The sequence below is a fragment of the Euprymna scolopes genome, chromosome 32, assembly GCF_053919585.1.
Source record: "Euprymna scolopes isolate OS-2025 chromosome 32, ASM5391958v1, whole genome shotgun sequence".
Lineage (NCBI taxonomy): Eukaryota > Metazoa > Mollusca > Cephalopoda > Sepiida > Sepiolidae > Euprymna > Euprymna scolopes.
Window position 1 is genome coordinate 80,122,621 of NC_136513.1, and position 23,707 is coordinate 80,146,327.

The 23,707-nt window shown below is 31.7% G+C and overlaps 1 protein-coding gene across 1 annotated transcript in view; it reads left to right on the forward strand.

The window, feature by feature from the left end:
• The window catches only part of LOC145256176 (protein MON2 homolog), a 1,437,553-nt gene that overhangs the window by 1,381,568 nt on the left and 32,278 nt on the right, over nucleotides 1–23,707 (forward strand). The window contains exons 30-32 of the mRNA XM_080114764.1: nucleotides 6,345–6,473; nucleotides 16,677–16,794; nucleotides 22,916–22,982. Of these exons, the coding sequence (XP_079970890.1) occupies nucleotides 6,345–6,473; nucleotides 16,677–16,794; nucleotides 22,916–22,982 (314 nt within the window). The remainder of the gene's footprint in view (nucleotides 1–6,344; nucleotides 6,474–16,676; nucleotides 16,795–22,915; nucleotides 22,983–23,707) is intronic.

Here is a 23,707-nt window from a genome sequence, read left to right on the forward strand (position 1 = left end):
TGTGTTGTCAGTAGTCGTCCAAATATAGAATTAGCCGGTTCTGCAACGTATGGAGAAATACAGGGAAATGTATTCAATGTGTTTACGTGTTGTAATGGATAGTAGTAGGGTGTGTCTAGTCTATGTATCGGCATGAGCAGTCCTGTAGTTTGTAAAGAAAGTTTGTGCGCATACCACGTGTTGTGGACAACGGAGTCCCATAGCATGAGAAAGAAGGTTGGGTGTGAAGATAGCCAGGTTGGCTTGTTGTACTCACATTAGCCTGGCCCAGGCTAATGTGAGTACAACACGCAAAGCCCAGACGAATGTCTGTTGCCAGTGAAAGCCAGGCAGAAAGAGGAGGAAGAGTTGCCGATTTAGCCTTTTATGTACTCGATCATGTGATTGAGAGCTGGCCTCTGGTTGGATAAGCCAGGAAGAAAATGGATTTCAAATCTCTAGTCGTGAAATCTAGCTTCTGCCTATGATTGTAGCAATTTTGACTGCTACATGACTTACAGTCAGCAAGAAATGGACCTGATAACATTTATGTATGTAGAAGACTTATAATTGGGACCAAATGCAGTTCTTTCTCCCGGGCAGGAGAACGAATCAGACGGTCATATAAGCATTAAAGCTGAAAAAGGTTACATATATTAGCAGGGTTAACCAGTGTTACCTGGTTTTATTGGTTAAGGATAACAAAATTATTAAAAAGAATGTTCTTTGTTTGAACTAGTAAATGTACTTTTTGATTCGATTGAGAATCTGAGTTAATTCAAAATTTTAATATTTATTTTACTCACATTCACCCCAAACAAGGCATATTACCACGGGTGTAAAGGGCTACTATTTGGGACCATTCCCAGGAAAAATTAACAAGATGTTGGCTTATGTTACATTCAAACTTCTGCATATCAGTACAGTCAGAGAAGCAGGTAACAGGAATGAGAATTCCAAAGTATAGCTGTTTGAGGAAAGAAACTATTAGAGTAGAAAGTTTTGAAATGAATAAAATGTAAAGCATATTGTAATTGACATTTGCTGATGACAAGAAAGATGGTGATAATTGTAATTGCAGCAATATTTTTGGTATTGCTATGACGGTATAATTACAAAAAATTGAAAGGTTATATTTATAGACATGGGTGATAAAAACTGACCAATCACATGGAACCACGCTCTGCTACCAACCAATCAGAAACCAGAATCACTCCATAAAATATACTGCGTTTAGAATTCCTGTGCATAACTTCTCGTCTTCACGTAGGAAGAAACTCTACTCTTAGTCTGCAAGCTTTTACAATTAAAGACTTCTTCGGTTGACTACCTACTGAAAACTCTGCTCTTTGTTTTCATCTGCAAGTTTTTACAATTCAGAGTTTCTCTAGATTGATACCGCCATGTTGTTTGAAATAACATCTTTCTTTTGTTTAAAACTAAGATGGTTTACAACTCCAAAGTATTTGACTTTTGTTGTTGCTGCTGAGAACAAAGAGGTCTTCCTTCTGAAAAACATTCCGAGCCGGATAAAGAATTTTCTTAAAGAAATTATAACTAATTATATTTTAGTGCTCTGCAGGACATGAAAACCAAAACAGCAGAGTGAGACAGCACCCTCCAAAGGACAAAGTTTCTGTGGAATATTCAATCCACAAGCATGTATATTTTGATCAGGGGAGGTGGCGATGTTAGTTTTTTTTTTTTTTTCAGTTCTTGTGGGGAGTTATCGCATCATCCAACACACAGTATGTGGTATTACCAAATGGTCATCCATCTGGTACTGACCAAGCCCAACATTGTTTAACTTTGGTGGCATAATGAGAATTAGTGTGTCAACGTAATTATGACATATTATAAGAACATGGTGTCATAAAAACGCAGGAAGAAATGGCTATTCAGAACCAAATATTGATTTGTCAGATACAATGCTATAGCAGTCTGAGTTGAATAATCCATAGGACTTTACTTTAAATATTAGCTTTTATTACTTTTATTTACCAATAAAGTTCCTATTTACAATGTTTCCCCACGGGACAGAGTTAGACACCAGAGTCGTTTTTTTAATGTGGAGAAAAGGAGCAAAAAAAAAAAAAATTGTCTCAGTCCTGAAGGATTTCTCTTCCATTGAGAGAGAGAGAGAGAGAGAGAGAGAGAGAGAGAGAGAGAGAGAGAGAGAGAGAGAGAGAGAGAGAGAGAGAGAGAGCAAGAAATTGAAGTGCATGATCTGAAGAACAGATACTAAACTTTAATTTTGGCCCAATACAAATAAAGTTAACCGTAATAACACTACATGCAATCAACAAGTTTATGTGAAAATTGATTTAAAATAAAGCAAAAATTAATGTCATTAATGACAGCCAAAGAGGGAGTGAGAAAAAGAGGGAGAAAGGGGAGAAAAAGAAAGTGAGATAGAAGGGAAAAGAGAGATCGGAAGGAGTGGGAGTGCAATAGTCCTCCTCTTTGAACTATTCTTACTACTCTATGATATAACTTTCTTTCTATATTAGTTTCATTTCAGTAATAACGAGTGTTCGATTTAGAAGTCAACTCCTTAAAACTGAATCAAATGTTGAATCGAGTATAGTGATGGTGCAACAGAAAGAAAGAGGAGTCGGAAGGAGTATTCTTTAATATTTGCATGACTTAATATATTTATTTTATTTGTTAACTTTATTTTGGGGGTGTTCTTAGATAGGTTTTGTATCGGGGATACCTTTGATAAGTATCGAAAATTTAGTACATATTTATTTTGTTGAATTAGGAGTAGAATTTGGCTGTCTCCAAATTTAAATACTTTTGTTTTGCTGTTGCGGGAAATAAGTAAATCTCTATCTCTACTTATATATAAAAGGCACTTTGTGTGTGTGTGTGTGTGTGTCTGAGTTTGTTTCCTATAGACTCGGAAACAACTGGGCCGATTTTTTTATTTCACATAAATTTACTTTGGGTCTAGTTGTGTTCTTAGATAGTTTTTGTATCAGAATGCCTCCGGTAAGTATTGAAAATCAATAATGAACAAATCCGATTAAAGAAGGAACAGTCTGATTTTGACCAAAGTTAACATCCTTAACAGCCTAACATCACAAATGTATTTGAGAAGTTTTATCACTACACAAGCAGAAGGGCTTGCCAGGGGCGCGTTTAAAATGAATGTTTCTGTTTAGGAAACAATTGAACCATGATACTTGACTTTTGCATTTTAAACTTTAATTCAAACCATTCTATATAAAAATATATAAAATTTTATAAAATCAACAGTAGGTTCTCTGCAGTGCAATGTATTGTGAACTAAGTCACTACAGAGAGGCATGTGGATCATGTTGGGTAACTGACTAGAGCAGGCAGTCAATCGATTCGATTGAAAAATGATCGATTTCATCGAATTCGCTGACAGCAAAAGTATTTGCAGTGTAGAACATTCATTGATCTTTATTGATTACATAATAAGCAGTATTGATATTGGATTACAAAATTAAAAAATTAACGGTTCCATTATTTAACACACATGCGCTCGACCGGCCCCTCATGCTGTATCATACATCTAAACCTTTTATACTTCACCAACCTCTGAAGACGTGCCAAGCATTATCATCCCCATAGCATGTAATAAAAAAAGAAAATCAAAAGAAAAAACACTTGGATTTCCCTGTGAGGATTCTGCTATAAATCGAAATATAAAATTTAATTTTCATAAATAAACATGTTTACTTATTGAAAGAGTGCTCTGACGAACTGCAAGCACTTGTGCCCCCATGACGTGAGCACCCTCGACAAACCCGACAGGCTGCTAAATCCCACCCCCACACTGTAGAGATCCCTAGATGTAAAAGATCTTTCTACTCCAATAGTTTCTTCCCCAGAACCGCTAGACTTTGGAATTCTATTCCAGGTCCCTGCTTCCCCAACAGTACTGACGTGCAGAAGTTCAAGTGTAACGTGAACCGACATCTTGCTGCCCAAATCCCTACATAATACCCCAGTAATTGTTGCCCCTGATAGTAGCCTCCTAGACCTAAGTGGCAATTTGCCTTGTTTGAGGTGAAAATGTAATAATAAAAAAAAAAAAAAATGCACAAATTTAACCGTATTCAACCATCAATTTGGCAAAATGCACTCATTATAAATCAATGGGCTATAAGTATTGCCCACCTTTAACGGGCTCAAAAGTCTAGAATATATTGTTTATGTACCGTATATTTCGGCCTATAAGGCGACCATCAGATAAAGACAAGGTACAAAATTAGAGCAAACTTTAATAAATTTATCATATATCGGTTGTATAAGATGACTGCTAAAACACGAAACCATGTTTGTTTAGCCAAGGCTAGAGATTGCAACACCTGGTATTTTATGAAATATTGGTTTTTAAAGATGATTTTTGTAACTTTAAGGGTTGTCTTATACGCCGAAATATATATTTTATCTTTCACTGCACAATTATTTCGTTCCTAACGTAGTTATCGCTAGACATCGCATCGCTGTTATGTTACCTAGTATCTCTCCTCTTCTGATGAGAAACATTAGCTTCGAAATACCATGATATAAAGAGTTCTCCCTTACCTACACCTCCAATTGATGTATCATCCTTATTGAATAAACGAATAAATCTGTATATATTAGTATATATTTTTATATTGTCGTTTTCTTATTTTTTTGATTTTCCTTCTTTCTCTCTCTCTCTCTCTCTCTCTCTCTCTCTATATATATATATATATATATATATATATATATAGATATATATATATATATATATATATATACAGAGAGAGAGAGAGATTCAATAAAATAAGAAAACGTGGCAAGAGACAGACAGACAGACATGATTACTTTTACTTATGCCAATAAGGATTTGTCTTTTTTTCTTTTTTCTTTATTTTTCTTGGTGAATCTGCAGAATTTCTTCACATCGCTTGTTGGTTGTAACTGTCAGCTTAACAACTTGTTGGATTAACGAACTGTGGAGCCAGCTGCGCCGCTTAAAATGTACTGCCGGAATTTGCAAAGTAGAAATACTGCTCAAAGAATATGGACTTTTTCAATATTTTTCGATAAGATTTAGGATTTGGAAAATACAAATACTGCTTAAAAAACATATGGACTCTTCTCAAGCAGTGAGCGTGACACTCACTGGCTGTTTGGAGATTATAGTGCGACAGACATAAAAACAAACCGTACATCTATGCATTTAGCCTGATGATTTCCTTCTGGAATGAAACATGAACATGAATAGCTTACTGCCAATAAATATATTTTGATGTTCGGCTTATTCATTTTTTTGGCCTGGAATAGCATTTTCTTCAACCTGTCAAGCTTATGGTTAAAATAATATTTATTTACTAAAGTGTTCCATTTAGCAAGGCCAAAAGCCTGTTGAGGATAAGGGTAAAAGAGATGGATAGATTGCTAATTAACTGATGAAGCATATCATGAGAGAATCGAAAACAATTCATGGAATGGATAAAATTTGGTGACCTATTGTCACAATTCAATGGTAATGTGTTCCTCATATGCATGGATTTCTGATGCCAGATCCAGTTTCTTTGTTAAATTTTAGCTGATCTTCAATCTATAGTCTCCCCCCCCCCTCTGCAAAACTTTCAAACACTCGTCTACCTACAACCATTGTTAATCATTTCTTCTCCACTCTTTGTCTGTGCCTAAATCTAAATGCAAATTATATGAACGAAGCTTCTTTCTTAGAAGTGCCTACCTGTGGGACTTTGTTCTGCTGGTCTGCTTTCCAGCTAATTACAATATGGTCGTCTGCAAGTCCAATGTAAACAAGTTTTTATTGAGCCACCCTGTTAAATAATCAAATTTTATATAGTTTCCACCATTACCGATCACTATGCTGTTGTCTCACTGCCCACCTTACACTTGTTAACCTTTATCCTGGAGTGGCTTTTGGTTCTTGATGTGGTGACCTCCTTGTAAAAAAAATGTACCAGGGGCGTCCTATTTCTGTTAAGAGGGGATTGCAAAGTGCATTGTTATGATGACTGTCTTATGCGTTCATGACTTGAAAGTTTCATTTCTGTTGCAGATATTGACGGTGTGAGACTAAAAATCAATCCCTGTCGTGGACGTGCCTCAGAAGCATAGATGCGTTATTGAATTCCTGACAAAAAAGTGCATTGATAATTGTGATGACTGTGTAGAAAAATACCTTCTGTAGCACAAAAGGTTGTTCGTTTTAATGGTGCCATTCATGTCTTTGTGGCTCTTTAACTTTTTTGAGTTAATTATAAAACAAAAAAAAAAACGAAGAGGTTTTACTTTTGGAACGACCCCTGCATGTTTTGTATTTGAATGTTGATGGATTTGCTTTTTGTTTTTTTAGACGTATGTTCTTTCTTTTGTAGGTTGATTGGGTTACGATGAATTTCGTTCCATTTGCTGAGAAAACAATTGAAATGGTTGTCGAACTGTACAGCTCGACTGCAAAGCACCCGGCTGTCATACAGGCTCATGTGTTACAGCATATCATCAAGGTAAGTAATTTTGACATATAGCCGTTTTCTTGCACACCAGTTCTTGTGTTATATAGTTGTGGAACTGAAGAGAAATTAGTTATCTATGTATCTATCGATCTGTCAAGTGTTGAGACATTATGTTAAATAAAGATGACAGCAGTAAATCAAATTTGGCGAAGAATCAATATAGTCATGATTTCGAGCGTTGAGTAATTCTTAGTAACAAAAATGGCGGGGAAGAATCAATGTAGTCATGATTCAGTCATTTCGAGACAGGTTGACAGCAAACTGAATTGAATCTTAAATTCAATATCTTTTATAATAGCATTCAAAGCTTCTGGTTGGTTGGTTGGTTGTCATAACCATGGTTATAAAAACGATCGTCGAAATCATTGGAATCATACCCTTATTAGTAGTCAAAAACATTTTAACACGATCTAACTGGGGAGGTTATCAAGAGATGAGATGTGAAGCTATGTTTTGATAAAAATTGTCAAAACATGTTGAGGTGTAAACTGGACAAGTTGGACCGGAACAGAGTTGACCAGCGCATCCGAACTACGTGTCTGTTATCACGTGTCCTGGTTAGCTGAGAAAATAGATGAATTGGAAAGAGAATATCAAACAGAGCGGAACAGGTCGTCTCCCCCCTCACCAGGGGAGGGAGCTGACGCTTCGCAGAATGGAGACTAGAATTAACCACCAAAGCAAAGATGTTAACTTCCCATTCTTCTGCGATCGACACCTGGGAAGTATTAAAAAAACATATAAAACCAACCATCGTCCTGGAGTTGAAATACATTCGACCACATGTTCCAGCTTCCATCCAAGAACAGATGAAATTCCCAGGTGGACCAAAAGACCAACGCCGCAGTTGAAAAGTTGATGAGGTATGTCAAAATACATGTATGTGTTTATGGTATGTCTGACACACGCACGCAACACACTTAGACGATCACGGAACGTAAATAGACTATAAGAGTAACAACTGGTTCAGATACTAAAGAACCCCAATATAGACATTTAGTAACATGACACACAATAGCACAATACGTATATATGAACCTTCAAGGTTATTGAAGTTGAGTAATGTTTAACCTGGCCAGTTCCAAATGAGTGACTATTTGGGAATATCAGGCGCTGTATGTAGGAGGAAGGCGAAACCTTCTTGCAAAAAATGAAAGCCCGAAGATTCCTTTAGTTATCATCATCATTATCGTCTGGTTTAACGTCCGTTTTACATGTTGGCATGTGCAGGATGATTCTTTCCAAACTAATGTACCTCTTGCTAGATCAGGCTAACAAAAACCTGAGAGGAAATGAATAAAATGGGTGTTAGAGAAATAGGGATAAGTAAAGACTTTACCAGAGATATGTGAATCAAACAAATACTTTCTTGTATTAGGTTGGTGCAAAAATAATGTCGTTTTCTGACATGAAGTTGAACGTCAAAAAAGGACGTTATTTTTGCACCAACCTAATAAAACGGACGTTAAACTGAATATTATGATGATTCACGTCGATATCAAACGTGTAAGTTTCAAGCAAAAACGTCGTACACGGCTGAACAAACAGATGAGAAAGTTAAAAGAAAATACATTAATATCATTCTCATAAATAAAAATATAAAATTCCAACTAGATTCTAGCTCGGAATTTAAAAAAAAAAAAATAATAATAAGACGTCCAAGATTAAATAAATTATAATAAAAAAAAATTGCAGGAAATGTTACCCTTAATTTCTTAAACCATTAACAGATTAAAATTTATTGGTGAAACTTGCTTAAATGTTTCCTTCAATGGAAAAGAAAGAAAATTAAAAGTTTTTGTTATGCAAAATTCACAGAATTTATTCAGAACGAACTGAATAGAGGAATTCGACCGATCTAACATTCTAATGCATAATTTCTGCAATAATAGTCTCATGATGAATTCAGATAAGTTAAACAAAACAAAAAAGAGTTAAAAAAAGCATATATATATATATATATATATATATATATATATATATATATATATATAAACACGTTAGTAATTTTTTGCCTTTCATCTATCGCCAGTATTCAGCATTTGTGTGCCAGTCTGCCCAACAGGTGGAGCCCTCCTTGATGTACATGATATAATCTAGGCCCACTTGCATCATAAGAATTATCATCACTTTCTCCTTCATCGCTATATTCATTATCACTAGCGTTACTTGATTCAGAAACATACTACTGATCAAATTCGCCGTCTTCTTCTGAATCAAAATTTGTCACTTTATCCAACCCTTGTTGCACCATGAAACTCCTTGGTTTCGCTCTTTCACCTGTCAAAGTGCTTGGTTCGTCACTAACTCGCTTCATGGCTACTTTAATGTACAAAACAACTCACAATCCCACCAAAACAAAAGAAGCCATTTGCAGAACGTTAGGCTTGCGCTAAATCGAGGCTAAGCAACGATTGGGCAACTATTTTTTGTTTCCTGAACACACAAAAACATGTGGTCGGAAAAATACTGGTTTAGTGGTAACTTGTATATAACATTTTCGGAAATTACCTGTATATCGGTAACTCGGTCTGGTAGGATAAATGATTGTTTGAAATAAATAAATTATCCCCTCCCATCTGCAGAAGAAAATATTTCAAAAATTGTGGACGAATATTTTCTAAATTATCAGAGGCATATTTGCAAGTCCCACTGGAAGAGGTCCTGGATATGACCTTAAACTATATCCAATGGTGAGGCCCCAGCTTGCAGGCTTTGGGGAGTGTGGAGCCACCCTTTAATTGCCATTGCTCCCAGGTCCGCTCTGACCCAGAGTGGTAGTACCTGTTAGGGTCCCAACTATGGGTTAAATATAAACGGACTGGAAAAAAATATATATTCTGTTAAAAAAATCTTTTCCACAAATAACTGGATTCAGCATTGAATAACCCAAAAAGGGTTGATATGCCGTAAAACAAAAACAACTAACCAAACCACTGGAAGAAAACTGTGCCGAATTAATAATTATTAATGCACGTAAAGGACTATCTCTACTATTATCTAAAAGAAATTTGTGTGTAAGTTCGAAAACATATGCCGATTTTTATAAAATTTCACACAAACATACTTTTTGTAACAAACAGTGTTCTTTAGATAGGTTTTGTGTTGGAATGTCTTTAATAAGTATCGATAATCGAAAAAATCCGATGAAAGAAGGAACTGGCGATTTTGACAAAAGTTAACACCTTACACAACCTAACATCATAGGTGCATCTGAGAAGTTTTATTACCGCACAAACTGAAAGGCCTGATGTATAAAATCATTATTTGATATGACAGGGGCACATTCGAAATAAATGTTTCTGTTTAAAATGCAATTGTACCATGATACTTGACTTTTTCATGTTAAACTTAAATTTAAGTCGTTACCACCGCACAAACAGTAAGGCCAAACATATAAAAATCACAGCATGTTCTTTGATATGACAGGGGCGTGTTTAAAATGAATGTTTCTGCTTAGAGTACAATTGAAGTATGATACTTGACTTTTGCATTTTAAACTTTAACTCAAGCCATTATATATATAAAAATGATTTTATAAAATCAGCAGTAGGCTCTCTGCAGTGCAATGTATACTATATTGTGGACTATGTCACTGCGAGGAGGCACCATGATGGGTCCCCAACTAGAGCAGGCAATCAATCGATGTGATTAAAAAATGGGCGATTTCACCAATTTCGATGACAATAAAAATATGGGAGTATGAAATGAATGATAAGTTCAGCATCTCCCCCTCCCATTTAGCCCCAAAAGTCCCCAGGGGAGGTCAAATCCTGGTGAAAATGAACAAACGGTGCAGTTTTAGGTCTTAACATATGTAAATTTGAGTTCTGCACCATGCAAAAAAAGAAATGACTAAATCCATCATTTGCCCCCTCCCCATTTAACCCCCAAAAGTCCACAAGGCCTTAACATATTTAAATTTGAGTTCAACACCATGCAAAACTGCTAAATAAACGTACACAGAAAAGTTTGGACAAAAATGGTAAAATAGTCCTAAACATGGAGTGCTTTTATTAGCCCTAAAAGAGCTCTGGGGGCACTCAAGAGTTATCGCGAAGTATAGACAAACAAAATTATATAGAAATCAGTTACAACTTGGCAGAAGGTTTTATAAAAAATCCAAGGCATCAGTTTTATTTAATAAGCACAAAAGTGTCAGTTTTAGCCATTTTAATTAGAAAGGCATCCCAAGGAGTTTTCTCGGAAAATCCGTTCTGTTACTTTTTACTCATATCATGTTTAATGTTTGTGCAAAATTTCAAACAATTCCAAGGTGTAGTTATTGAGAAAAGTGCGGGCAGATGGACGGGTGAACGGACAAGGGTCCACCCTCCTTTTGTGGGGGGACCAAAAAGTAAAAGCTAATAAAAACACACTTCTATAGAAACTACAGAAAAAGATTTTGAAAGAAAAAAAAATATTCCAGTAGCATGAACTTGTACTAACACATTAAATAAAATAGGTCTTTTGTCTATTAATTCTATTTTCGATCCTTTCCAACTTCCGAATAACAGTCTTCACTTCTGGCGGGAACTGGCTGATGTAATCACCATATTTATCATAAGTCCCAATTTAGGAACATTTTAGTTGCCAACACATCTATACTTGGTCAAACCAATAATAAACGAAAACTTGAAATACTAGAAACATTACTAATAAAATCTAAAAAGCCAGCTATTAATAAAATAAACTTTAGCAGTTGTAATAATATCCTGAAATGCTTGTAGAGTTATTTTAATAGCTTTGCAGGATGCTAATAATTTTAACCAATGAAAAAAAAGATAAAATAATTAACCAATGAGAATTTTTTTTTTTTTTTTTATAAATTGTTCAAAACCAGTTAGATTCATTTATCACTGACGATAAATCCTGAAGGATCGGAAAGTACTCGGACTTATGATAAATATGGTGATTACATCAACTAATTCCCGTCAGAAGTGAAGACTGAAATTCAGAAGTCTATTCTATTTAATAAAATATGCCATAGAGAAAAAATTCTGCCTAAAGAATAGAGATAGATTTTTTAGGGTTTGTTTTACTGTACACATAGATATATGTTACCGTGACATAGGCTGACATATATTCGGTGGGTTTTTAACAGTATTTTGTATAATGTTTAGTTTTAATCCATTTTCTCAAACTTACCGTGTTCAAAAGAGAGCCGGGCGCAATTTGTAATTTTCTAATACATCGGTAAACACTATATATTTTTCGAGCTGAATAAACATGTTACATTAAAACAAAACACTAAAAACATATCCAGTTAGGTAAAAAAGTAATTTACCTTGCCTTTGATAACATTTATTTGTTCTATATTTGTTTTGTGACAACTTTTTCGAATCTGTGTACAGTAAAACAAACCCATTTTTTTTATATATAGTGATTTAAAGGTTATGAGGGGTTTTTGAAGCATAAAAACGATGTTACTTTTTGTATTTAATATTTTATTTTTTTAATTAATTTTTGTATATTTCAAGCGCTCCTTCGCTCTTGGTCACAAAAAAAGTATCGAAAAATAAAATATTAAATACAAAAAGTAACATCGTTCTTTCATACTTCAAAAAACTCTCATAACATTTCACATTATATATACTAGACTACCGGTGACCCGTTGGGTCAGTATGTTATATTAGCTATGGAATTCATGTATGAGCGTGACACTTGTGACATAAAAAAATAGTTTTTTTTTTTCCATAACAGAAACATTTCTATGAAAGTATATTAAAATGAAAAAGAATATAGATAGTTTTCTATGGGTCGTTCTGTTTATTATAATTGATTATTTTTGAAAATTTTTTTTTACAGTTACTGAATTATAAGTGGTTGGCCATACTTATAGGTACATGTGTACTGAACAGATACCATAATACTTATTATAGTTAAATTCAAATTTTGATATACCTGCTTTTTTTTTTCTTACATCGTTCATTTCTGTATTACGTTTAAGTTATTTTAAATCCCACTCTTCCCATGTTAAATAATGATTTCGAAATAATAACGTTAATATTTCAGCATCCCAAATGTTCTTTTTTTTTTCGCGTTTAAATTATCCAAATAAACAATTGTTAATACTGTCTGCTTTTTTTTTTTTTTACATCGCTCATTTCTGTATTACGTTTAAGTTATTTTAAACCCCACTCTTCCCATGTTAAATAATAATTTCGAAATAACGTTAATATTTCAGTGCACAGGGCATGTCGTAAACCGGAAAGTAGGTTACATACATCGTTACAAGGTCATTTGAGTTTTATATATATATATATATATATATATGTATATATATATATATATATATATATATATATATATATATTGTGTGTGTAAGTACACCTTTTGTCAAAATGCTGGAAAAAAATATTCATTCTTAGTGTTATCACTAATATTTATTATGAAGTTATGTTCATAATTTAATTTTTCATATATATATATATATAATTTCTAATGCCCCCCCCCCCTCAAAACACACACCTACTGTTGACACTTATTTATAGTGGAGGATTAGTTTAAAAATTCATTTCAGGTGATGGTTGCAATTCACTTTCTTGCTTTTTCCTCGGAACTTGAAATGGTTTCATGGGGCTAGAAAAAGGTACTTTTTTTTACTCGCCCGCATTTGTATGCTGAGACAAATTCATATTCACTTATATGTTAAAAAAAATACGCATTGATCTTTATTATAGAGTAGAGCATATATATTTCTTCATTTAGGTATTTTTCTGACATAAAGAAATTGACAAGGGGAGGGGGGCAATAAGCAAAACAAAGATGAAAATCTAATGAGTCCCGGCTAATGCCAGCTAGGTAAGCTAGTAATGTGTTAGTGCAGTTTTAAACTCTACTTTTTTATATTTTTACCCATTATTTTTTTCTTTTTTTTTTTTTTTAGTTTTTTGTTTATTTATTTTTTTATTTTTTTGCAATTTGAACCCTTTATCTTTTTCTGCCTCTTTTATGGAGAGCTGCCTGCATTGGAGAGTCTGTGGTGATGATCTTTTTGTACATCTTATCTATATTTTTTGTACCTTTTTATGTTTTTATACCCTTGATCTTTTTTTGGGGCACTTTATCTCTTTATCGTTTTTTTTTTTTTTTTTTTTTTTTTTAACTCTATCATTTTTGTAACCTTTATTTTTTTTGTGTCTGGTATTTTTTTTTTGTAGCCTTTATCTTATTTTTGTACTCTTAATTTTTGTAACCTTTATTTTTTGGTAATCTTTATTTTGTACCATTTATTTTTTGTATTTTTTATTCTTCAGTACCCTTTAATTTTCATACTCTTTTAATTTTTGTACTCTTTTTTTTGTATTTTTTATTCTTCGGTACCCTTTAATTTTCATACTCTTTTAATTTTTGTACTCTTTATTTTTTGTATTTTTTATTCTTCGGTACCCTTTAATTTTCATACTCTTTTAATTTTTGTACTCTTTTTTTTGTATTTTATATTCTTCGGTACCCTTTAATTTTCATACTCTTTTAATTTTTGTACTCTTTATTTTTTGTATTTTTTATTCTTCAGTACCCTTTAATTTTTATACTCTTTTAATTTTTGTACTCTTTTTTTTGTATTTTTTATTCTTCGGTACCCTTTAATTTTCATACTCTTTTAATTTTTGTACTCTTTATTTTGTATTTTTTATTCTTCAGTACCCTTTAATTTTCATACTCTTTTAATTTTTGTACTCTTTTTTTTTTGTATTTTTTATTCTTCGGTACCCTTTAATTTTCATACTCTTTTAATTTTTGTACTCTTTTTTTTGTATTTTTTATTCTTCGGTACCCTTTAATTTTCATACTCTTTTAATTTTTGTACTCTTTTTTTTGTATTTTTTATTCTTCAGTACCCTTTAATTTTCATACTCTTTTAATTTTTGTACTCTTTTTTTTTGTATTTTTATTCTTCAGTACCCTTTAATTTTCATACTCTTTTAATTTTTGTACTCTTTATTTTTTGTATTTTTTATTCTTCAGTACCCTTTAATTTTCATACTCTTTTAATTTTTGTACTCTTTTTTTTGTATTTTTTATTCTTCGGTACCCTTTAATTTTCATACTCTTTTAATTTTTGTACTCTTTATTTTTTGTATTTTTTATTCTTCAGTACCCTTTAATTTTCATACTCTTTTAATTTTTGTACTCTTTATTTTTTGTATTTTTTATTCTTCAGTACCCTTTAATTTTCATACTCTTTTAATTTTTGTACTCTTTTTTTTGTATTTTTTATTCTTCGGTACCCTTTAATTTTCATACTCTTTTAATTTTTATACTCTTTATTTTTTGTATTTTTTATTCTTCAGTACCCTTTAATTTTCATACTCTTTTAATTTTTGTACTCTTTATTTTTTGTATTTTTTATTCTTCAGTACCCTTTAATTTTCATACTCTTTTAATTTTTGTACTCTTTTTTTTGTATTTTTTATTCTTCGGTACCCTTTAATTTTCATACTCTTTTAATTTTTGTACTCTTTATTTTTTGTATTTTTTATTCTTCAGTACCCTTTAATTTTCATACTCTTTTAATTTTTGTACTCTTTTTTTTTGTATTTTTTATTCTTCGGTACCCTTTAATTTTCATACTCTTTTAATTTTTGTACTCTTTTTTTTGTATTTTTTATTCTTCGGTACCCTTTAATTTTCATACTCTTTTAATTTTTGTACTCTTTATTTTTTGTATTTTTTATTCTTCAGTACCCTTTAATTTTCATACTCTTTTAATTTTTGTACTCTTTATTTTTTGTATTTTTTATTCTTCAGTACCCTTTAATTTTCATACTCTTTTAATTTTTGTACTCTTTATTTTTTGTATTTTTTATTCTTCAGTACCCTTTAATTTTTATACTCTTTTAATTTTTGTACTCTTTTTTTTTTGTATTTTTTATTCTTCGGTACCCTTTAATTTTCATACTCTTTTAATTTTTGTACTCTTTATTTTTTGTATTTTTTATTCTTCAGTACCCTTTAATTTTCATACTCTTTTAATTTTTGTACTCTTTATTTTTTGTATTTTTTATTCTTCAGTACCCTTTAATTTTCATACTCTTTTAATTTTTGTACTCTTTATTTTTTGTATTTTTTATTCTTCAGTACCCTTTAATTTTCATACTCTTTTAATTTTCGTACTCTTTTTTTTGTATTTTTTATTCTTCGGTACCCTTTAATTTTCATACTCTTTTAATTTTTGTATTCTTTTTTTTTGTATTTTTTATTCTTCGGTACCCTTTAATTTTCATACTCTTTTAATTTTTGTACTCTTTATTTTTTGTATTTTTTATTCTTCAGTACCCTTTAATTTTCATACTCTTTTAATTTTTGTACTCTTTTTTTGTTGTATTTTTTATTCTTCGGTACCCTTTAATTTTCATACTCTTTTAATTTTTGTACTCTTTATTTTTTGTATTTTTTATTCTTCAGTACCCTTTAATTTTTATACTCTTTTAATTTTTGTACTCTTTTTTTTTTGTATTTTTTATTCTTCGGTACCCTTTAATTTTCATACTCTTTTAATTTTTGTACTCTTTATTTTTTGTATTTTTTATTCTTCAGTACCCTTTAATTTTTATACTCTTTTAATTTTTGTACTCTTTTTTTTTTTGTATTTTTTATTCTTCGGTACCCTTTAATTTTCATACTCTTTTAATTTTTGTACTCTTTATTTTTTGTATTTTTATTCTTCAGTACCCTTTAATTTTCATACTCTTTTAATTTTTGTACTCTTTTTTTTGTATTTTTTATTCTTCGGTACCCTTTAATTTTCATACTCTTTTAATTTTTGTACTCTTTTTTTTTGTATTTTTTATTCTTCAGTACCCTTTAATTTTTATACTCTTTTAATTTTTGTACTCTTTATTTTTTGTATTTTTTATTCTTCAGTACCCTTTAATTTTTATACTCTTTTAATTTTTGTACTCTTTTTTTTTTGTATTTTTTATTCTTCGGTACCCTTTAATTTTCATACTCTTTTAATTTTTGTACTCTTTTTTTTGTATTTTTTATTCTTCGGTACCCTTTAATTTTCATACTCTTTTAATTTTTGTACTCTTTATTTTTTGTATTTTTTATTCTTCAGTACCCTTTAATTTTCATACTCTTTTAATTTTTGTACTCTTTTTTTTTTTTTACACTATTTGCTTTTATTTGTAGCTGTTTTTTATACTTTCTATATTGTGTACTTTTTATTTGTACATTTTGTTTTAGACTTTCCGACTGCCCCTGGGATTGAAGTACGGATGCCCCTCTCCAACGACTTGGATGCTAAGCATCAATGCTCTATTAACTATTCTTGGCATTGGTTTACCTGTAGCCAGGAAAAATGGTAAGTTTGAAATCTTGCCATATTCTTATTCACAATACGGATTGGATGATGAACAATGACTTCAAAAAATTGGAACCATCTTTTCCTTCCTGCAAGTCTGAGATTCTTGAAAATAAGAGACTGTGTTGCTTTGTGCAATGTGGCATTTTAGATAAACAATTGTCTGTAAATATTAATGGAAGAAAGATAGAAAAAAAAAAAAAACATGCACAGAGGGTGATTTAAAATAATTTGGATGAATTAAAATGTCTCTATAAAAAATTTATTGAAAACATAATTTAATTCAAAATTTTCATATATACAGTGATCATCATATTTATTGGCACGGTAAAATAAAAGTTAAATTTTGTCTAATAAATTCTAAAAAAGGGATTAAATTAAAGAAAATAACAAAGTATATTATGTATTTTTAACTGGCCTTTCCGATGCAGTAATCGGATTTTAGAAAAAATAAATAACAAAGGAACAACAAACATAATTGCAAAAAACCCTTGTTCAAAATTATTGGCACGATTTATTTAATAATCAATTGTATAGCCTTTGGCCTTGATTACCTTCCTCAGTCGCTTTTCATAGTTTACAACCAAGTTGTTGCACTCTTCAGTAGTAATTTTAGCCCACTCTTCCTGACAATAATCCTCCAATTGAATAAGATTCTTAGGCTTCCTTTGCATTACCCTCAATTTTAATGTTCTCCATAAATTTTCAATTGAATTAAGGTCTGGGCTTTGTGATGGCCACTCCAAAACATTAATATGATTGTCCTCAAGCCATTTCTTAGTCAGTTTAGCCGAATGCTTTGGGTCATTATCTTGCATGAACCATCAACGACGACCAAGTGAGAGCTCTTTAGCAGAGTCTTTCAGGTTTTCATCCAATATTTTAACATAATCTTCCTTTTTTATGCTACCTGTGACCTTAACAAGTCGCGCTGGTCCAGAGGCAGCAAAGGATCCCCAAAACATCAAACTGCCTCCACCGTGCTTCACTGTGGGTATGGTGTTCTTAGGCAGGAAAGCTTCGCCAGATTTTCTGTAAATATAAGACACTTTATTATGGCCAAATAACTCTATTTTCGTTTCGTCAGTCCATAGAACACGTTTCCAGAATGCAACATCTTTATCAATATGACGTTTTGCAAAGGCTAGCCTTGCTTTCAGGTGCATAGGCTTCAATAAGGGAGTCTTTCTCGGACGACATGCTTTTAAACCAGCTCTCTTCAAAACTCTACCAACTGTATGTCGAGATACATTCACTCCAGAAGTGCTCTGTTCATCAACAATCTCCCCAACAGAGATCCTTGGGTTTTGTTTTACTTGTCGAACAATTTTCCGTTCATCTCTTGGGGAAAGAATCCTTTTTCTCCCTCTACCCTCTAAACTCATAACGTGGCCTTGCGATTTGAACTTGTTTATTATGGCTCTAACAGTGGATTTGGGAAGGTTTAGCTTCTTTGAAATCTTATCATAGCCCTCCCCATTGGTATGGCATGCTACAACAAGCTTCCTGACGTCTTCGCTGTGTTCCTTAGTTTTAACCATGGCGATTGAAAATTATAATTTAGTCACTTATAATAGTTTAAATAAATCGCTATCTAAAAATTATCTGAAAAAAATTATTCACTGAATTAGCGTTAAACAAGCATAATATGGCTATAAAAAAGTTCAGAAAGCACGTAAACCGGAAATTGATTGATATTATACTGATACTAAAAGAAAAACAAAGCCGTGCCAATAATTTTGAACAAGGGTTTTTTGCAATTATGTTTGTTGTTCCTTTGTTATTTATTTTTTCTAAAATCCGATTGCTGCATCGGAAAGGCCAGTTAAAAATACATAATATACTTTGTTATTTTCTTTAATTTAATCCCTTTTTTAGAATTTATTAGACAAAATTTAACTTTTATTTTACCGTGCCAATAAATATGATCATCACTGTATATATATATATATATATATATATATATATACATATATATATAAAGACAAATAGTTAATAAAACCTGTTAAAAAAACACTTTGAAAAAGAGTTAAAAACATATTTAATCTGAAAAGGAAACACTTAATAAGTGGATAGTCCTTAATCCACGGAGTTTTGAAGAAATACTTTCATTCTCATCAGAGGGTAGGAATTAGCAAAATGCAGGATCGGATTTTGCATACAAAAGTATTTGATGAAACTGCAAGTAAGTCAAAGATCTTACTTGATAACAAAAAGTGAAGCAGACGAAATATGGTGAAAAAAAGGTGATTTCACGTGAATGGATAGTCTGGTGAAAGGTAAAGTATCATCCAAGGAAATCGGGTAATTGGAAGATGGTCCGAAATAATTCAAAAGGCCAAAATCCACGGAATAATTCACAAATATGTACAAGGAAAAGGGGAAAAAGTTTCAATAATAAAAGAAAAATAAGATATGCGTTTAGCACGGCTGCCGAGACAGACACTTTTTAATCGATTCTTTTTAGCTTTAAAAAATAAAAGATAGGTTAAAAGAGAATTTGCTAAAAATTGTTTCAAATTCGTAATTATTTGTTTTTTTATTTTGTATTTATTTTATTTTTTATTTATTTTATTTTTTTACAAAGGAGTCACCACTTATCAAGGCCCGGGGCCACTTGAGGATAAGGGTTAATGAGTGTGCAGTAGTCAATGGGACAATATCATAACCGTTAGTAGTGGAAACTTGGGAAATTTGTTAACTTAAGTGGAATGGCTCACCAAGAACTTGTTTACGTTGGACTTGAAGACGACTATTAGTCAGCTGGAAAGCAGGGAAATGGAAGAGAGTTCCACAGGTGTGCACTTCTAAGAAAGAAGCTTTGTTCATGAATCTATGTTTAGGTTTAGGCACAGATAAAGAGTGAGGGAAAGTATTGATAGTGTTTTCAGCTAGACGTGTGTTTTTCGTAAAAGGTTGGTTTGAGGAGACCATAGATTGGAGCTCAGAAAGAGATTGCAGGGAAGATAAAAGGGTATCCCCCACTAGGCTACAAAGTTTGTTTAGAACTCTATCAAGGCAGGATAAGGTCTTTGTAAAAGTTGGTACTTGACTCTGATACAGGTAGAGAATTGCATAATGTGTTTCAAATTTTTTTCAACTACCGTGGAATTTCCAAGAGTCCTGCTAGTCTATATTATTTTGATTATTCAAACTGAAGTTCTCATCTTGAATGTTATTCTTGGAACGTTTCGGCTGATGTAAATTTCGATCTTCTTTAGGTGAATCTTGTTAAACTTGGAAATTTGTATGGAATTTTCGAATGGAAGCCTCTATTTAATCCATGGTGGTAGCTTTCTGTCCCCATGAATTAAATAAAAATTTCCATTTGAAATCGGGAGGGGGGGGGGAAGGATCACACACAATTTTCAAGTGATTTACATTCATGGTTTAATTTACTCTTTTAGTCCACCAGCTCTTGGCAGACAATGTTCTACTTTTTTCCCCCTATTTCTTTTGAATGTTCCCTTTTTTACGTAATGTTTCACCGACTTTTTTCTTCAATAAAGGACTACTGAATGTCGAAATCATGAGTTCCATTTTCACAGTATTGCAATGATGATCATATATTATTATAATGATATTCGAAAATGAGTCCACATCATGTTCTTGTCCAGAGTGTATACTATATTTGCCTGGTGCTGTTTAGAAATAAAATCACCTGAATCCTTATTTGTCTAATGAAAGTGGACACGAGAAACACATATTTGAAGTCACAAAAAACCAAGTTTGTCCAGCTGGGCAAACTTGAGTCCTTGTACCGGGAAAATATCCAGTAAATAAAACGTTGTTTAGTAAATCTTTTTTTTTTTTTGCATTTCCATACATCAAACATGGATATAAATATCACTAAAACATCCGCTGGGTCATAAGCTTCATGACTTGCCTGGGTGGGTTGTCTGTAGGCTGAGATAAACCATGTCACACACACGCACACACACATAGACAGACATTAGGAAAATTTATAACAAGATATAATTTAATTAGTATAAATATTGATTTTTGATCAAGGGAGAGAACTTTATATATTAGATATTGTGAGGTTGGTGAATTTTTAGTGAGTAAAATAAAAACATTTCTATGTAACTTGCGATGGGTATTTTTATTTTTCATACAACTATATATTTGTGTATGTTGTATTCGTTTGAAAATGCGTTTCAAAAAGGTTAGAAATAAGATCTGCAATATAAATCAAAACTGTTAGCATGGTGGTGTTTTCTTTACAAAAAACAATTATGTTTTATGGATCTAACCGATAATTTTCCCTAGTAACCTGAGATGTAATTGAATAAAAATTTCAATGTCTCCCTTAAATTCGCTGAAATTTTTTTTTCTCCTATTAGAAGTTATTTAAATGTTTCAATTGTTAATATATCGATTTCTATAATTGTAAACATTGACATAGACATTTATATAATCTTGGAAATTTTCCACTTTTAAAGCTATATTAAAAAAAAACAAAGCTTATAATCCTCATTTGTTATGTACATATTAGGTAGGTGCACAAATATTATCGTTTATATATATATATATATATATATATATATATATAATATGATATATATATATATAATATAATATATATATATATATGAACAAATGATTAATAAAACATGTTAAAAGACATCTTGAAAAAGAGTTAAAAACATATTTAATTTTAAAAAAGGAAGCACAAGATAAGTGGATATTCCTTAATCCGCAGAGTTTCGAAGAAATACTCTCCTTCTCATCAGAGGGCAGGAATTAGCAAAATGCGGGATCGGATATTGCAAGTAAAAGTATTTAATGAAACTACAAGTAAGTCACAGATCTTACTTGGTTAAAAAAAGGGTGAGGTAAGGGGAATAGGAGGTAAAAGAAAAATGATAAAAAGATTTCACATGAATGGATGCAATATCCGATCCCGCATTTTACTAATTCCTGTCCTCTGATGAGAAGGAGATTATTTCTTCGAAACTCCACGGATTAAGGACTATCCGCTTATCTTGTGCTTCCTTTTTTAAAATTAAATATGTTTTAACTCTTTTTTTAAGATGTCTTTTAACATGTTTTATTAATCATTTGTACATATTATAAGCTCTATTTCCTTTTCGGTTTTATTGAGCTTTTACATCTGGTTGAGATTACTTTACTTGTAAATATTAACTCTTTAATATTTATAATATATTTTAAGTTTACCATTTTGATCACCTTGGTAAACTTATTGTAATTTTTATATATATATATATATATATATATATATATATATATATATATATATATATATATATATATATATATGACATTATTTTTGCACCAACCTAACATATATAAATCATGGTAAGAACCAAGCTGTAAAATAGTTTACAATTAGTTTTTATTATTTGACAGAATATTCCCAAAGTTTTGTGCTAAATGCTTAATTTGCAGAGTTTCAAAGAATGCATATTCTTCTCATCAGAGGAAAACTGTTAGCAAAATAATCAGATAGGAATGCTAGATATTATATATATATATATATATATATATATATATATATATATATATATATATATATAGATAGGGAAATATGTTTATTTAATTATATTTCACATTTTATTTCTACCAATCCTTTAATTCATGAAGCTCGATGTAACTATAGAGCATATATAAATAAATGACAGAAGTCCATTTTCCAAATTTCAAGCTGATGATCAGCTTTCCGCTTATTTCTTTAAGTACGTTGACATGCACAATTCTTGACAACACCTGTTTCGTAGCACAGAACCATTCATGTAATTATGTTAACTCTTGAATTTATTCTGCCCTTAATTCATCAGAAGAAAAAGCACTTATCAATTTTAAAAGAAAATGAAGGCATAAGAGCATGATTAAAAAATCCGAAAATTGGGAGAGAAGTTGTAATTATTTTTTCTAATTTGTTACGCCATCTTTGAATATGTATGTATGTATTATGACTTTGCCAGGCCTATAATTAAGAAAAGTATGTTATATGTCATGATTCTGGGGCCATAACTGCCACCAATACATGCCACAACGTTTAGTTGTAACTGTATATATTGTGTTTGAGTAAGTTCATTTATTCCTGAAATGGGTCGATCAGCTTATACCATAACAACATATTTTTGATTTTCTAAAACAGAGGCAGCATTTCAAGGAATGTGGCCAGAATTGGCTTTGACTCTTGAAGAATTCCTTTTCTCCAAACAGTAAGTTTCCTTTCTTTTTTTTTCTTTGCTTCTTCATCTGATCCCTTGTTTTACGCGAAGATTATTTTTTTCTTTCTGCTGCCGCCAACAACTATAACAACCCATTATTTCTAAGGGACCAGAGTGACACAAAGAAAATGCAAGCGTTTTGGTTATAGCCAGCTAACGTACTTCCTAATTTCTGGCGTAGCGCTGCCGGAAACTAGGAAGTACGTTAACCGACTATAACCATCATTTTTAATATTCAATCAAAAACATGTTCCTTTCATTTTTCTCCATCGTTTGTGGTCGATGTGTGCCTACACTTATTTCCACCATAAAACCAATACCACCACTTGGGATGATTTTAAAAAGTTCATTGTTTTATTTATTTTTTTCATAGAAGAAACTCAAGAAAATTAATTAAGGTATAATCACTTTGGCACACAGGTTCCTGTTAGATCACTGAAGTTAAGCAAGCTTTAACATGGTCAGTACTAAAATGGGTGACCAGGTGCTGTATGTGATCTCCGCTTATCTCATCATTGCTTTCAATGATCCCAGATTTCTCCAAGAGATACCGATTCAGGAGGGGTGTGGTTGAAGAATTTGCAACCTTTGTTTTATGAGCATATGCACAACGACTCTTACAGAGCATATCCATTGTCTCTCCTGGCCATGAATGGAGTATATAAGAAGAAAACGGAATGAAAGTTGCACTGATATTTCACCTATGAGTGATAAAA